Here is a 15863-nt window from a genome sequence, read left to right on the forward strand (position 1 = left end):
CTCCGCTTTCATCAGGACTTAGCGAGGTCCATACTCAGCAAGCCAAGCGTGTACAATGCAGCAGTGTGAATAAGGGGATAGAAACAGACTTTCACAACATTTCCCAACATTTAGTTAGTAGTCTGTGCCGGCGCTGCTATGGATAGCATCCACCTGCAAAACTGTTTGCTGGGCAATTGGGCGGGGTTAATATTACCCAATCACAATTGAGAAACCCCTGACAGGCGCCGAGCTCAACCAATGGCGACGCTGCTTGAGAACGCTCACACCCGGGATGGGCGGGGCTTCTTTAGCAATGACTATTCAATATGGAGTACAGAAAATAGCCTGATTCACTTTCTCGCTGCATTTCACTGCCCTCATTCACTTTTGGGCCACTTTTGCATTCCGGGCACAAATGATGAACTCTCCCCCGTAGATGTCAGCCGACAGGACTCGCTCACGTACGTTTTACATATTTCCAAATACCGTCTGAATGTAAACTGTTTACTAGCTTACTTAACGGTCACAACAACCGCGCTGACGGGCAGTGAACGGCAAAACTGTTGGAACTCTGTAAAACTACTGGTTTCCTTAAAAACACTGTGTCATTTCGACGCCCTCAATATCCGGAGGAAGACATAAATACTCGATAGTTTCCTCGACAGCACTTAGCAAGTTGTGCCGACCGACCGGCGGGGTTATCGGGTGAAAGGTGACATCGCGTCAGTCCATTGACCCGTAGGTAAGTTAACTTATGTGCAAATAACGTTAATGGACGCAGTTTCCGTCAAAGCTGACGACGATTTAATGATTTCTGTTTATATGTAACGTTACTGCTTAAATGTGAGCTGTGATGTGTCATAACTTTATCCAAGCTCAGGGCTTTTATATTATAGTTTCAGCTATTAAACAAAGTCTGTATATGTGTACCAGTATTCAACCCCCTGAGTGAAACCCATGTAATCTTCAACTCATGCCCGTTCAATTCTAAAAGCCTACCTCTCTCCATGTCCTCCATGACAAGAATGCACAATGCAGCGAGTGTCTCAGCCTCTCTGGGGTCCGTGGGACTGTTGCGTCTCTTCGGGGTGTCCTGGTCCTGGACTCTGGCAGCAGGCCTAGGGGTTTATCTGGGCACAAGGAGCTGGAAATACTTCTACATAGCAGCACGAACAGCCAAGAGAGACCTCAAGTAAGTTAAATGTGTCCAAATGTACAGATGGGGGATAAATGTAAATGAAAAACCAACATCAGGTGTCCTAGAGTGGAGTCAGGCCACCACAAGCCCCCAGAACAGCTTTTGTGCTTCTTGCCAAGTCTGTGGAACTGGCTTGGAGAGACGGACATCATTCCTCCACAAGATATTTCCTCATAGCCTCTGTTTTATCATCTCATGAGATCAAGATCTCTTTTTGCAGGGGAGACCTGCGTACAGCAGATAGAAGAAAAACATTCATAGCCAGACATAACACTTGGAGACATAGCCTCAGAGACACAGACATCACTAGATAGATATAAAGATTAAAGTTTATATCAAATCATTTGGTCTTACAGAGATGGTGGTGGAGAACATTGTCTTATGCCCACTACACTAGAAGACTTCGTAAATACTTTAACCCTCAGACCCACCACTGACCCATTTTGTCTCTTCGATGTTTAGTGGGCCCTAACCAAATTTTGTCAGAGTCATTTCAGGTCATCTGTCTGAAGTAATGTCAGGTGATCTATACGATAATAGCAGGTCAACAGGATGTGCCACATATAGGTGGTATACATCATCTGAAAGCTGAGAACCTAAAGTTTAATTTGAGATGCAGCTCAGCACTGTGTGAAGGTTTTCTAGTCATCAGTATGTAATAAAAGTGTGTTTAGAGTGTACAGGGGCTCAGAACATTATGCTGAAAGTAAGCTTACCATTCCCATGCTCAGTTACTCCTCATAAATCTCATTTTGGGTTGATACCATTTGTTGCTAAGATGTAGTGTTAAATTTAAGCATTTTTGACAACTCTAAAGTTGATGAAAATGGCCAAACATTACCCTAGAATAACACATTAAGACACTAAGACATTGAGAAACATCATAGAAAATCCATGCTGTGACTCACTATCAAATATATTTGACATTTGAAGATTTCCGCAAGAAATTTTTGGCAACTGGATGGCGAGCACTTCATTCTTGAAACTGCTGAGAAACCCCTGTAATGTCAGTTTACCTATGAAAACCATACATCATACACCATATGTTGCAAGACTACAACTAGACTCCTTTTGAGACTATTTGCCATCCTGCTCCTGGTGGAAAACATTAAGCCACACTCCCTTTAAGGAATGTGACATTATCAATTCCTTACGAGTCTGCTGAACACATAACTCTAAAAACGGTATGATATGTTGAAAGTATTCTTGACAATTCAGCATATATATATATAATCTATAAAGATAAACTGGCAAAGTGAAAAATATTGTAAAGTGAGAGCGACCAGAGTGATTACCTCAGACCTCAGGGTGCTGGATAGAGCACACCTATTGACAATGTTCATATCATAGAACATCAATATCAACATGAGCCAAAAACCTACAATAATATTGAACATGTTTGATTGTGTCGAAACATCGAGATGCGAAAAAGACTGACTTAAGACAGCTCGGACAGAGTTTTATGAACACCTTACACCACATCATGGGAGCATACACCAACTGAGGTAGAACTCTCATGATTGTAATCCAATGTTCAAAAATTTCCTGCAACAGTGAAATTGCAAAGTGAAAGTGAAAAGCATTTAGTGTAAGGCTGGCATTACATTAAATCTTAAGTAAGTGTGAAACTGGGTTGAGATCAGGTGACTCTAAAAGCCTTAGCATTTTATTATGTCATTTTTATATTCACCAAGCCATTCAGTGAGCTCTGGTGGACAGAAGTATCTTTTACAAAGCTTTTTCTTTAAATTTGTCCCCCTATAGTCCTGCTCATGCACTTGGGTTTACATCTTTACTTACCTGTTTTCTCTTTGTCTCTCTCCTCTGACCCTCGACAGTGGCCTGTACGTGCTGTTGAGAGTGAAGCTGGATTTATGGCGCTACGTGCGCAATGGCAGTAACATTCCTTCCATTTTCGCCCAGACGGTAAAACGGCACCCAAATAAACCAGCACTGATTTATGAGGCCACAGGGGAAACGTGGACCTTCACCCAGCTTGACGAGCTGTCGAATGCGGTGGCCCACTGGGCAAGAGGTCAGGGGTGGGTCTCAGGGGATGTGGTGGCCCTCTTCATGGAGAGTAGGCCGTTGCAGGTGGCGCTTTGGCTGGGCTTTGCCAAGGTTGGGGTGGAAGCTGCACTCATCAACTTCAACCTTCGCCATGATTCCCTGCTGCACTGTATCGGGGTGTCTGGGTCACGGGCTGTTGTGTTCGGAGCTGAGCTTGCTGATGGTAAGAATGTTGAATAAGCACTGATGCTTTAAAATGTTACCTCTGATTCAGTAAGTTATTTGAAACAGTGTTAATTTTGGCAGCCATTTTAGTTTTAGTCTATAGATGATAATGCTTTGTTGTTTTATTCACATTAGTCATTTTAATCCTTTATAGTTTTAGCCTAATTTTAGTCAACGAAAAGTCATTAGGATTTTGTCAATTTTTAGTCATTACTTTTAGTTTTTCTTTTAATAAATCAATACAGTTAGGCTATAACAGGTGTTCAATTTGGAATCAAGATGACTGGTTGCATCCAGTGTTGAAATTTCTTTTACAGAATTTTTGACACATTTAAAGGATGATTTACGAGCACACACTTACTGACCATCATTTGAAAAGCTTAAAACCTCTATATTGAATTTGAGACAACTAAACAACCAAGATTTGTACCCATGTTCACTGCAAACTCTGACTTCTCAACATCACTGTTAAGAAGCAGAAAAATGACTTCATTTCAGCCTGAATTCTTTTTAAATCTGCCAAATGTTACTCTGCAGGAGGTGTAAACTCATGTCTTCCCACAGAGTGAATCAAACCACACTTTTAAGCTCAGAGTTCAGACTGTTAACTCACAGCACGGCTACACTCACAGAGTCAAACAGATGTCAAACCTCAAACCCCCTCAAGACTTCATAATGGCTTCAGAAGTGAAATTATACAAAAACGATCCTTCAGTGAAGTCTCATCATTGCTGCATAAATTTAAGTTCACTCACAATATTTAAAAAATAATCTATAGTACAGTCTTCTCCAAACTAGAGGGTTAAACTAATCTGATTTGTTCCTCTCTTCTCTTCCCATCTCCCTCTTGTTGCTCTCATGAATTTCAGCCATGTTGGAGGTCAGCTCATCCATCAACCAGTCCATGATACGGTTTTGCACAGGAGACCTCAGTGCAGAATATCTGGCCCGACTGAATGCCCAGTTCCTGGACCCAATTTTAGCCTCTTCACCTCGACATGCCCCTTTACCTTGTGTTCCCCCCAAAGGCATGAACGGTGAGTATCTTATTTACCACTGAACTCAACTGTAGCTCTGACTAAGACTTAACCTTTATGTTTCTTTTAAATACTATCTTAAAACTATTTCTTGTACTGTGTTTGGCTGATAACCCTTGTTATTTTTGTTTATTTGCTCTATTCTGAACACCCAAAGTGTGTGTCCCACAGTAAGTTTTCTCACTCTGCTGTCAAGTATCTGAGCCGAAACTGTTTCCCAGTAGTACTCCCTGTCTGGAGTAGGTATGAATGACTTGTGAGATGTGTACTGTCTGAACAAACTAGATCCCCTAACACTGGTAAATCTGTCTTAGATGAATGAATATAGAAGTCAGCATTAAAGGTGTGAGCCCAAGATACACGCTGCATAAGGGACGTCATGAGAACCAATAGTTCAGTACCAAGTCGATGCAAAAATTCTGAAAACGTGATGGAACTCGTCTTTCTCCAGTACAGTTGGTATTGGGGATGCAAATTTGCCGGACCTGACGGGGCAGCTTTTATGCCAGTGAGTGTTCTAGTCTGTCATTAACTGTCAAAGGGAGGAGGAGAACACCTACCAGACCGGAATAGTAACACACGTGAAAGACGGCAGCAAGTGCAGTTGCAGTGACAGCTCCGCCTTGACTCATTGAAAAGAGAAGCTTTTTTTTTCTTGAGGGCAGCGTATTTGGATTATTCCCTGCAATGGGAGCACTGAGTATTTACAGTGTGTTACAAACACCAGCAGTGCGAGAAGGTGCAGAACGTCTGTTCTGTCCACGTTTCAACTTTGGGTAAAATGCTGCCATCATCACCGTCACTTTTTACCCAGCTGTCCAATCATAGTGGAGGAGGGGCAGGACAAAAAGCCTATCACAGACACCAACTGTCACAGCTTACATGTGCACATGCAGAACAATGGGGGAGAAGTATGTTAAAATACTGTAGCTTATACATGTTTCCTTGCAAGAACACACTTAGACTAGTACTTTGCATTCGAGGTGGATCATCAGGGATTATTAATACAATTTTTATAAAAGTTAATTTAAATATTTTTAATAAAAAATTGTACATGGGATTTATTGTTGTGTTTTTTACCGTGGCATTAAATTGGGTATGGAGAATCATGGAATTTTACTGGTATTGGTATCTACTGGCATGTCTACTCTACATTACAAACTAGAGGTACGTATTGCCCAAGAAAACATGAGGCGCATTCAAAAAATATCTATATTTTATGCTCTGTCACTGTCTGGACTCTGAAAGCGAACCAGCAGTGGCTAAAATGCTGGGAAGACCCCTGTATTGATCTAAAACTTGCTGTGTGCAATTGTAACACTCTATTGTATTCTCTTCTGCAGACCGTCTATTTTATATTTACACCTCCGGCACAACAGGACTGCCCAAGGCTGCCATTGTGGTACACAGTCGGTATGTTACTTACAAAAAAAAGCATCACTCTTCAGACGGTTGCTGCACAGCTAATGATAGATGTCTGAGGATCTCTCCTGTGTTCCCACTACAGTTACTACAGAATTGCTGCTTTTGGGTATTTTGCCTTTCGCATGTGCCCTGCTGACATCATCTATGACTGTCTGCCCCTCTATCATTCAGCAGGTATGTGAAGGCAGGCTCCAGCTCTTCATGAATACAGTTATCCCCTTTAGGTTTGCATAACCGAAGTGTTAGCTTTTTCTCCTTGTCAGGTAATATCATGGGAGTCGGTCAGTGTCTGATCCACGGCCTCACTGTGGTAGTGAAGAAGAAATTCTCTGCCAGCCGCTTCTGGGAAGACTGCATTAAGTACAATTGCACTGTAAGAGCTTACGCTTGGAAAATATTGAGAAGTGCTCTATTTTAATTAAATCAATAACCATGAAACATTAATTTTGAATAAGCCCTAGCCGCGCTCTCCCGCTGTAGGTGGTGCAGTATATCGGGGAAATCTGCCGCTACCTCCTGTCTCAGCCAGTACGGCCATCAGAAAAAGGCCACAAAGTTCGTCTGGCGGTGGGAAACGGGTTGCGCCCCAGCGTGTGGGAGGCCTTCACAGAGCGTTTTGGCGTGGCACAGATTGGCGAGTTCTACGGAGCAACTGAGTGCAACTGCAGCATTGCCAACATGGATGGCAAGGTCAGAAATCACTGTGTTACTTGTGTGTCTTAACTGATAAAATGTGAATTGGATCAGAGTTAAGCTAACGCTGTCCTGCCAGGTTGGAGCCTGCGGATTCAACAGTCGCATTCTTCCCAACGTATACCCCATCCGTCTGGTGAGGGTGGACGAGGACAGCTTGGAGCTAGTTCGTGACAGCCGGGGGCTCTGTGTGCCATGCCGCCCTGGTAACTTATACTAATACTGCAATAATGATTTTTTTTTTTAGATGCAGTATGTGATTGTTAGCTGTGTTGATCTTCTGAAAGCACCCCCATTTAGGCTCTTCCATGTCTTGCAGGGGAGCCAGGGCTTCTGGTGGGTCGCATCAACCAGCAGGACCCATTGCGGCGTTTTGATGGCTACGCTAACCAGGATGCTACCAGGAAGAAGATAGCTCACAATGTCTTCAAGAAAAATGATTCTGCCTATTTATCAGGTTGCAAAATCCTTTTTATTTCATAAAATACTTATTTATATTCCTGATATAGTGCATCACAACACTTAACACAGCTATGATTGTTTTCCCATACTTTGACTCAAGGTTTGCAATTATTTTTCACCCATATGTCCAACCTAGGTGACGTGCTGGTGATGGATGAGATGGGCTACATGTACTTCCGTGACCGCGGTGGAGACACGTTCCGCTGGCGAGGGGAAAATGTCTCCACCACTGAGGTGGAGGGCGTACTCAGCAGTCTTCTGGGTCAGACTGATGTGGCTGTGTATGGCGTGGCAGTGCCAGGTGATGGCTAACTTGGTGTGCTTACTGCTTTCAGCATCACATCATGCTCATAATTATTCCTTCTCTTTAATGCACATTGCTTTTGACTGTTGGTGAAGATTCTCAGTCATCCAGATCATGGTAATACTGAGTACTGTATTGTAGGCAGCTGGACTTGCTTGAGTTTCTTGAAGATGTTTCACCAGTCATCCAAAAGGCTTTTGGATGTTCTAACAGACTGGTGCAGAGTCACAGGCTTTAAACTCTGTGTGGGTGTGAACGCTTACAGAGTCGTTGAGGTCAGAAACTCAGAGCTCACATATGACCTCAATGACACCCACACAGAGTTTAAAGCGTGTAACTCTGCACCAGTCCGTTAGAACTGAAGAAGCCTCCTGGATGAGAGGTGAAACATTGTCAAGAAACTCAAGCAGGTCCAGTTGCCAATGATAAAGCACAAAAAATGCTTTTGATTGTGCTCACTACTTGACAAGTCTTTGTGCCTCTCTGTGTGTCATACCAGGTGTGGAAGGTAAGGCGGGCATGGCTGCCATTGCAGACACTACAGGGAGTTTTGACTGCAACAGCTTCATGCAGAAAGTTCAGCAAGCTCTTCCTTCGTATGCACGCCCCGTGTTCCTGCGAATCTCCCCAAATGTGGATACCACAGGTACACTGCTCTAACATCCCTGTGTTCATAAAAATGTAAGCCATCACAGATGATTTCATATCAACAAATCATAATCAATGTTGTATCTCCACATTCCTGCATAGGTACATTTAAAATCCAGAAAACCAGGCTGCAGAGGGAGGGATATGACCCACGTCTCACTACCGACCAGATCTACTTTTTGAACGCTAGAGCCTCGTGTTATGTGCCTGTAGACGAGGAGCTGTACAATGCTATAGCTGAGGGAAGAATGTCTCTATGAGATGGAGGAGGCCGTAGCAGGGCAGGCATGGTGCCTCAGTTTAAGAGATGCTGTAGAGAGACAGTGGCGTATGCATATGCTGTGTCAGGTCAGTAAGTCTTGGTGCACCACCTGTCTGGATTTTAACCTTTCAGGTTGATGGGACTACTTACATAGTAAGTATTGTTACAGATGACGTTTTAACACTGTATGAGTAACACACCAAGACATAATGTGAGGGCATGTATTCCCTTTAATAACTTGTTTTTAATTATTAAATGCACACCTCAAAAAGCCTTTGAGCATCACTGCACATAGAGTGGGTATCTCTCACACCCCATTTGAAGCAGGATACATGTTACAACAATGTTAGGACAGCGAAGGGTAGCAACAGGCCAAGCTCTTACAGGGTATATACCCATTTATGAAATGTGCTGCGAGAATAATTCTGTGTAGGTTTAAGCAATACTTGAGTGAAGCAGTGAAGTTACTGATGTGTGTTTGAATGAAGCTGAAAGATGAGACTTGAACATGCAATACATGTGGCTACTAGATCAAACACTAACCATAGAGTCTTTGTTTTAATGCAATGGAAAACTAATCTCACTTGTCATATTCCAACCTTTGAACAACACTGGCACGGGTTTGCAAATACACAAAAGTTGTTACTCTATGTGCCTTATATGAAACATCAGATCTGTGTTTCATTTTTTTAAATGCTTTTTTTGGAAAGGAGCTCAACAGATTGTGGAAATCACAGAAGTGATTTTGTGTCGTGCAAAGCTAAGTCACTCATAGTGACTGTCATTTTATGTACAAATTTTATCAGTGTTGTAATATATGGGTGTTCAAGCTATTTACAACTTCAGATCCACTCCGAGACTACATTTTTGTTGAAGCTAACTCAGATTAAATATTTTAAAACATCTCTGTTTCATGTCATTCATTAAAAAAATGGCAGTGCCGTTCTGTAATATCCCAGTTACAGCCCTTCATTTCTTTACACAAATAATGGCGATATGTCTCCAATGCAAATCAGTCCATTCACTAGTCCATTGCCACGAGTATCCTCGTGGGTAGGATTTTCAGTGGATGCTCTTTGCAGGCAGTACAAAAGTAGGGAAAGGCTCTGGGTGTGATGACCTCTGTGAAGGTGTACAGAGGTGATCTCTCCCTAGGGTCGTAAAAGGTCACCTTGCCTCTGTCCATGTCTAAAACTATTCTTATCACTTCAGGCTTCCTAGTCATGTTCAGCGGCTCCCATGGTGCAGTGCAGGCCTTGTGCTCTCCGTTACGAAACCTTATAGTCCAGAATCCCTCAGCTGGTGTCAGCACGTGCTTGCCCTTCCTGTTGATGGACTCGCTGGCTACACCCACCACCCAGTAGGTGTTCTCCCCGACCTCCACATCCCAGCTGTGGCGTCCAGTGGTATAACCCTCAGCAGCCAGCATCTCAGCACTGATGTCAAATCGTTCAGGGTTGTCCGGCAGCTTGAAAATCTGGGTAGAGTTCTGCACATGTGTGAGATCCTCTGAGATGACGAAGCAGCTGGCTGCAGTGTTTGGATCAATGATCACAGGATCTTGAGTGAAAAAACAAGATAGACGTTACTGAAGTGGCAAGGAAGGAAGTGGTCAATAAAGCCATGTTTCCACCAGACACTTTCGGTATAGTACTTTTAGAACCCGTACGTAAGCTGTATGGATATGTACCTAAACTCTAGATCTGTTTCACAATTCCACTGCAGACAGTGCTCTTAAATGTAGTCAGGATTTTTGTCACTGCACCACCAATGTCTCACTGTATTTGCTATTTGCGGGTGATGCAAAGGAACCTCTGCACCTTATTGATAGTACGCAGAACGTGGTTGCACGCTGATGTTTTCAGAACCAAAAAGAGCATCCTTATGTGTTTGCAGTCTTTGTCACAATCGATGGGATATTTAAAAATTGCAGGTTTGTGCATTACGTCCTTGTCAAGCAAAAGAGACAGTTCTCTCTCAGTGTTTCTAGTTCTACCTTTTAGTATCAGATCAACGTGCCAGGTACCTCAACAGAGGGGTGACGAGTTAAAGGGACGGAAAGAAGGCATAAAACATGACTAGTTAGTGTTTGAGGAACTCACTATATTTGATGACTCTCTTCATCTTCTCCCACACTTTATATTTCAGGGAGCCCAGGTGCTTGGCCACATCAATCAAAGCATCAGAGATCATCTCTGGATCGAGGGTAGGTCGCCAGGTTCTGAAAAGACACTTAAGCAGTTAGTTGTTGAGACTTGTGTCTGTAGAGCTGTAATATCCTAAAAATACAATTAGCTCGGTCCCAGATGTGCCAATAACACTTACCTCTTGATTGTTTCCTTGTAATTCTAAAAACAAAATCAAGGAGAACAGCTTAAGATGATTTCTGGCTATGATTTGTTATTTGAATTGTATGAAGCAACAGTCTCATCTACCTTAAGAAATGGGATGTCTTGAGATTTCATCTCCTGCTCCACTAAGTTGATGGTGTTGGAGAGAGATGCTATTTCATCGTTCATCTCCTCAAACCTCTGAGTAACCATCAGATTCTTCTGGTCCTCGTCGGCCTTTAAAGCAGAAAGCCTGGCAGCCTCCTGCTCCTTTAGGAAACGGTGAAGGGCTTCAAATTCCTCCTTGATCTGTGTTTCGGTATGTTCAGCCTGGTGCTGGAAAGACACGTGATTGACGGGTAGTCATTACCTCCACACCGTGGCTCTGTAGTGCGTTCAAAGAAACATGATGTACTGATGGAACTGACTGTACCTTGACATGTTCTGCTATTTCCTCACAGACCGTTTTCGCCTTCTTGTACAGCTGCAACTTCTCTTTCAAAGGCAGCAGCGCATTCTTCAGTTCCTCCTGAAAAGTCATTGACAGGGCATCAACACTTAAAAACAAGGTCAGCCTGGCAGACAGCCCAGCTGTCAGCACAATGCAGGGCTTTCAGCTGCCACATACTCGTTCCATGGCAGCATTCCGTGTAAGCTGCACAATACAGTAGCGTCACATTAAAGGGACAAATCTATGGAGAGGGTTCTAATGCCCTGGTGACATGAGCAAAGCTGGGCTCGTGCAACTTGGAATCAAGACACAATATGGCAACCAATAAATTCACATCAGTGCTCAAGGTTTTCCCTTCTCGAGAGAAGGCCGATGAGGGCAGGAGTAGAATGAATGCGTCACAGAAACCTTGTGGGAATCGAGTTTCAGTCCTCTCGGGACCCGGATGGCGTCGGCAAACCAAAAATATAACTCTATTATTAGATTGTGAATGAACTCTGACAAACACCTTCACACACATCAGCTTATCAGGCTTAAAGGAGCACAAAGGTATTAAGAACAAAACGGTGGCAAAGAAAACAAAGAATGGATTTTCAAAATGTTGACAAGGTGTAAATTAAAAAAAAACGTCCAGGTACAAAGCACCACTTCTTTTTATTGAATGATGAATTACATTTAAGATTAAATTTGGGAATTTGCAAAAAAAAAAAACAGTCAAGCTAATTAACTATGATTGTAAAATTAAGTGAATCGCCTTCCCTTTTAAATTGTGAGGGCTCACTCATACAGTTGGGGGTATTGTTATATTGTTGACCTCAAACACTAATCTATAAAGACATCACATTCATCATCCAAACAATGTGACAGATATTTTAGTAGATGTTTCATCATCATTACTTCCAGCTGCCATCATCACAAGTGAAAGAAAGGAGTTCTTGATAATTTAAGATTTCCCAAACAGCTGCTGCTAAAGCTCAAATGAAATGTGTCACCCCTGTGAAGTACTGGGGTGACTAACCCTGTAAGTTTAACTCACCTTACAGTCATGAGCACCTTCTCTGATGGGATAGAGCCTGTGCCCAGTGTGTGCAGCTGCTTTCCCACATAAACCACAGATTGGCTCCAAGTCCTCCAAACAGAACAATGTGAGCTTTTCTCCATGCTCCCTACAAGCCTCTGGGTCATTCCAGCTTCTGTTCATCTTGAAGGATTCACAGGACCTCTCCAGCAGAGTGCTCACCACAATTTGATCCATAGAGGAACAGCGCCAGCACAGAGGACAGTGGTGCGAACACTCGCTGCCTTGTGTCTCCCAGCTGTCTTTCAGACAGGCTTTACAGAATCTGTCTCTACAAGTGAGCACCACTGGCTGACTGAGAATATGTCCACAGATCGGACAGGAAAGGTCATCCTCAAGATGAGCACGCCGGGTGGTCATTCTTTTTCACTGGGCTTTGATGAGAAGGCAGTATTCGAGGCCCCTCCCACGTCACTGCAGGGATACCTCAACATGACCTTAGGAATAAGTGTTGATACCTCAACCCCCTAAAGGCAGATCCCGTGTTATGCTGTGTTGTGTTGAGTATGCACATCGCGCTTTCTCAAATAAACACCACAGGAAAAAAAAAAAACCCAAACTGGCTTAACATGTAAGAGACTGTAGCTGTGCAGATCAGAGCAAATGGTAGCCGGGCCAACGCATGGATGACAAAAAGGAGAATGGTATGCCATGTTCACCTCTAGGTTATTTGAGAAGTGTGTTGAAACAACCTGTCACACTGAAATGAAAGAGTTTGTGGAGAAACAATCTCCAAAAAAAGCCTGGGTGAAGCTATAAATAGAAGTAACTGATTTGGAAGTTATTTGGGTAAAGAAATATCCTCCTGCTGACCAATGGAATAATTTCACAGTCAAGTTTAGCTTAGGGCAACAGCTTTTTAAGAACCGACACATGGTTGTTTTTAAAATATCACAGAATCAAACCAGCTCTTTTAGTGTAAAACACAAGCAGTCAATGTGTTGCAGTTGTTAAGGACAAATAGAGGTTACTTCAGAGCACAGCGAGCACACAATGGCACTGTCGTCTGGAGTATTAATTTGTTAATTTCCAAAGAATTTAACAGTAAGCTGACCTTGTTTGTGCTGTAATCCAGTACTTTGTTGTGGGTCTTAGTTTACTAGAAACAGCGCAGTGCCAAAGAGCAAGAGCGTGGAGACAGAAAGCGAATACAGTCCTGCCATTAGAAAGCACTATGTGCCAGAGCTGCTGCAACTCTGCAGGATAGTCCTTAAACCTCACACACATGCTATGTTAGGATTCACAGTCAGCTTTAAACCATGCGGCTGGGAGAGTTATTAAAGAGTTCACTGTGTCTGTAGCAACCATATGCACATGACTCGAGGCTTCATCCCAAATATTGACATTACCTTAGATAACAGTGTGCTCAGTTTTAGAATAATGAAGTCAGGTTTAAATATATTTGTATGTTTACAACCCCCTAAAAGCCTCCTGACATATCAGACAGGCATAATGCATGTCATCATCACAGAAATTAGTGAGAGGGAAAACTTTTTTTTCACCCACCCACCCTGAGCAACCTCTGACCAAATAAGCACCAGTCTTGTTGGGATGCCAAACACACACACACACACACACACTAAGGCCTTGCCAGATTAGTAGTGGCTCTGCATGTAGTCGCTAGACAGATTTCTTTTAATAGGCATTTATTTTACATTAAGGTCAGTTTTATGTGTTTTAAATATTTCTTAACAACTAACATAATGTAATGTAATGATGGTTTAAATATGTTGTGGTAGGTGGGTGTAAGTAGGTGAATTAATAGCTGTTTTAATCTTTAAATTGGTCATTTGCTGAACTACAGTTTAGTAAACTGATTTTATTTTTAACCTTTATTTCACCAGGAGGTCCCTTGAGATTAAAATCTTTCCGAGGTAGGCCTGGTCAGTGGCGATCCAAGACTCTGGGGAGGCCCTGTCCTAACTATAGCCCCTTTTCCACAACTTGAAAACCCACAAACATCCGCTGACATCTGGCTTTTTTATTTAATTGAGCAGGTTACAATAGGCATTAACTCTTGGGTCAAATTACTCGGCGGTGGTCACTAGTATTTATCGTCTCCAGCTCCAAACGGCTCTGTCTGGCAGCATGGAAATACAACACCTGGGCAGACATGCTAATTTTAGCCTCTTTGGCGGCGTGATACAATGAGGGGCCGCCACAAAATACAGTCTCTATCCAAGCAGCACTTGAACGTCCGTCCATGCTGCTTTCCACTGTTTACTTACCTGTTTTCTGTCCCGCCTTTGACGTTGTGACACGCCAAAAAAAAAAAAATAAATAAAATACACAAACCACAAACACACTTATCTGCTGCAGAGGCATGTACACAGCTCCAGGCAATGGGAAAGGAGTCTATCACCTATTTTTAGCAGCCTTAAAAATAACATACACATGCTGATTTTGGTGGAGAAAAAAAGGTATATTGGTATCCAACTGTCATAACGTAGCTAGAAGGGGCCCCTTTTGAGAGTTTTTTGGGGAAGTGGCAGTGCACTCTGTTCCCTTAATGGGAGATTTAAGGTGTTTTAGTTCTCATTGCAAAATATGCCAATATGAGTGGCCATCAGAGGCCCCTTTCACATTTTTTGGGGGGTGTCGCAAATATTTGCCTGGTTTGCCTCTCCTGATGGTGCACCCCTGGCCTGGACCATTACAAAGTTACAAACATTATAAAATAGAGGATGATAAAAATGGTCAAGGACAACAGATATATAATCACACTCTTTGGTCACACAGTTTTTGTGAACATTCCCAGGGAGACAAAATCATTAAGCTGTAGTGTTTTTGAAAGAAATCCTGGGTACCTGTTTCTAAATGGAAAAGATGAAATCAGCTGGGAAAAGACAGATTGCTTTGCTGCATGAGTTTACATGTTCACACACATCTGTGTGTGCGTGCAGGCATCTCATACAGAGGCAAACATAGAAATAATAATGAGGAGGCTGATTGACATTTTACTACAGTGCATAGCCAGTATTGAAAGATAATACACATTGTGTATGTCTGATATTCAAATTTCAACATTTTGCATCTTCATAACATCAGAGAATAATCACAGTCGACTCTAAAGATCAGTCTTCATGTTGAAGTAGATCACGTCTAGAAGTGAGCATCCACATATTATCAAATTCATGCTCAACACTTTTAAACAGAAAAGATATGATGCCTTTTTATTCAGCTTACCTTATGATCACTGAATGCCTCCCTTATGGGATACACTATGTGATTCATATGCAGGCCCGTTCTGTGACACGTAGAGCAGACGGGCTCCAGATCCGCCACACACAGGAGAAACAGTTGCTCCCCATGTGTGTCGCATGATTTATCTGGAAGCGGGGGTCTCTCTTCAACGCAAAAAGGACACTCTTTAACACGATGCTGTGTCCAGAAGTGCTCCAAGCAACTGTTGCAAAAGCTACGACCACAGTTGATGCAGCAGAGCACCACTGAAGCCAGGAAGACCTCCCCGCACAAGGCGCAGCAGGAATCGTCAATCTCCATCTGTGAAATTCAATGCAGCACTGATGGGTCTCTCTCTTCCAGGCAGCAGAGCCTATGTTCCTTCTGAATGTACAGTATGTACCATGAGTGTTCAACTACATATAGTCCTGCAGCAGGAGAGAGAGCAGACCCAGCTCCTCTTGTTTCACCATAAATAAACATGCACATTAAAGGCAGGTTTTCAGCTCAGTTTCAAACCAACTAACCTGAAAGGGACATGAAAAATCTCCACCGTAGAAAGAGATGTGAGCTAT

At 42.8% G+C, this 15863-nt stretch overlaps 2 protein-coding genes across 3 annotated transcripts; one reads left to right on the forward strand and one right to left on the reverse strand.

Moving 5' to 3' along the window:
* The first annotated feature begins 277 nt into the window (after positions 1 to 277).
* Positions 278 to 9149, forward strand: slc27a1a (solute carrier family 27 member 1a). The gene is made up of 13 exons (XM_033644896.2): positions 278 to 724; positions 1007 to 1174; positions 3019 to 3413; positions 4285 to 4452; positions 5796 to 5865; positions 5960 to 6051; positions 6141 to 6250; positions 6358 to 6567; positions 6650 to 6776; positions 6890 to 7027; positions 7169 to 7333; positions 7836 to 7982; positions 8087 to 9149. Exons 2-13 carry the CDS (start codon positions 1008 to 1010, stop codon positions 8242 to 8244), a joined length of 1947 nt encoding a protein of 648 aa, XP_033500787.1. The 5' UTR covers positions 278 to 724; position 1007; the 3' UTR covers positions 8245 to 9149.
* On the reverse strand, positions 8459 to 15652 carry trim35-13 (tripartite motif containing 35-13). Of its 2 annotated transcripts, none has more exons than XM_033644904.2 (6): positions 15292 to 15652; positions 11010 to 11105; positions 10682 to 10912; positions 10572 to 10594; positions 10349 to 10467; positions 8459 to 9806 (listed from the first exon to the last, which is right to left on the reverse strand). In XM_033644904.2, the coding sequence occupies exons 1-6, from the start codon at positions 15607 to 15609 to the stop codon at positions 9271 to 9273; spliced, it is 1323 nt and encodes a 440-aa protein (XP_033500795.1). In that variant the 5' UTR covers positions 15610 to 15652; the 3' UTR covers positions 8459 to 9270. The 2 variants fall into 2 exon arrangements, with proteins under 2 accessions (XP_033500795.1, XP_033500794.1); XM_033644903.2 differs by lacking the exon at positions 15292 to 15652 and adding an exon at positions 12064 to 12576.
* Positions 15653 to 15863: the final 211 nt, after the last annotated feature.

This window comes from Epinephelus lanceolatus, chromosome 18 (assembly GCF_041903045.1).
Source record: "Epinephelus lanceolatus isolate andai-2023 chromosome 18, ASM4190304v1, whole genome shotgun sequence".
Lineage (NCBI taxonomy): Eukaryota > Metazoa > Chordata > Actinopteri > Perciformes > Serranidae > Epinephelus > Epinephelus lanceolatus.

Excerpts from the sequence above, each read along its gene's own strand:
- slc27a1a (XM_033644896.2), top strand. The coding sequence starts at position 1,008 with ATGCACAATGCAGCGAGTGTCTCAGCCTCTCTGGGGTCCGTGGGACTG. Across the intron at positions 4,453-5,795 it reads TCCCCCCAAAGGCATGAACG|ACCGTCTATTTTATATTTAC; the intron begins GTGAGTATCTTA and ends TCTCTTCTGCAG. Across the intron at positions 7,028-7,168 it reads TGATTCTGCCTATTTATCAG|GTGACGTGCTGGTGATGGAT; the intron begins GTTGCAAAATCC and ends TGTCCAACCTAG.
- trim35-13 (XM_033644903.2), bottom strand. The coding sequence starts at position 12,465 with ATGACCACCCGGCGTGCTCATCTTGAGGATGACCTTTCCTGTCCGATC. Across the intron at positions 11,106-12,063 it reads AAGGTGCTCATGACTGTAAG|GAGGAACTGAAGAATGCGCT; the intron begins GTGAGTTAAACT and ends ATGACTTTTCAG. Across the intron at positions 10,468-10,571 it reads TACAAGGAAACAATCAAGAG|AACCTGGCGACCTACCCTCG; the intron begins GTAAGTGTTATT and ends GTGTCTTTTCAG.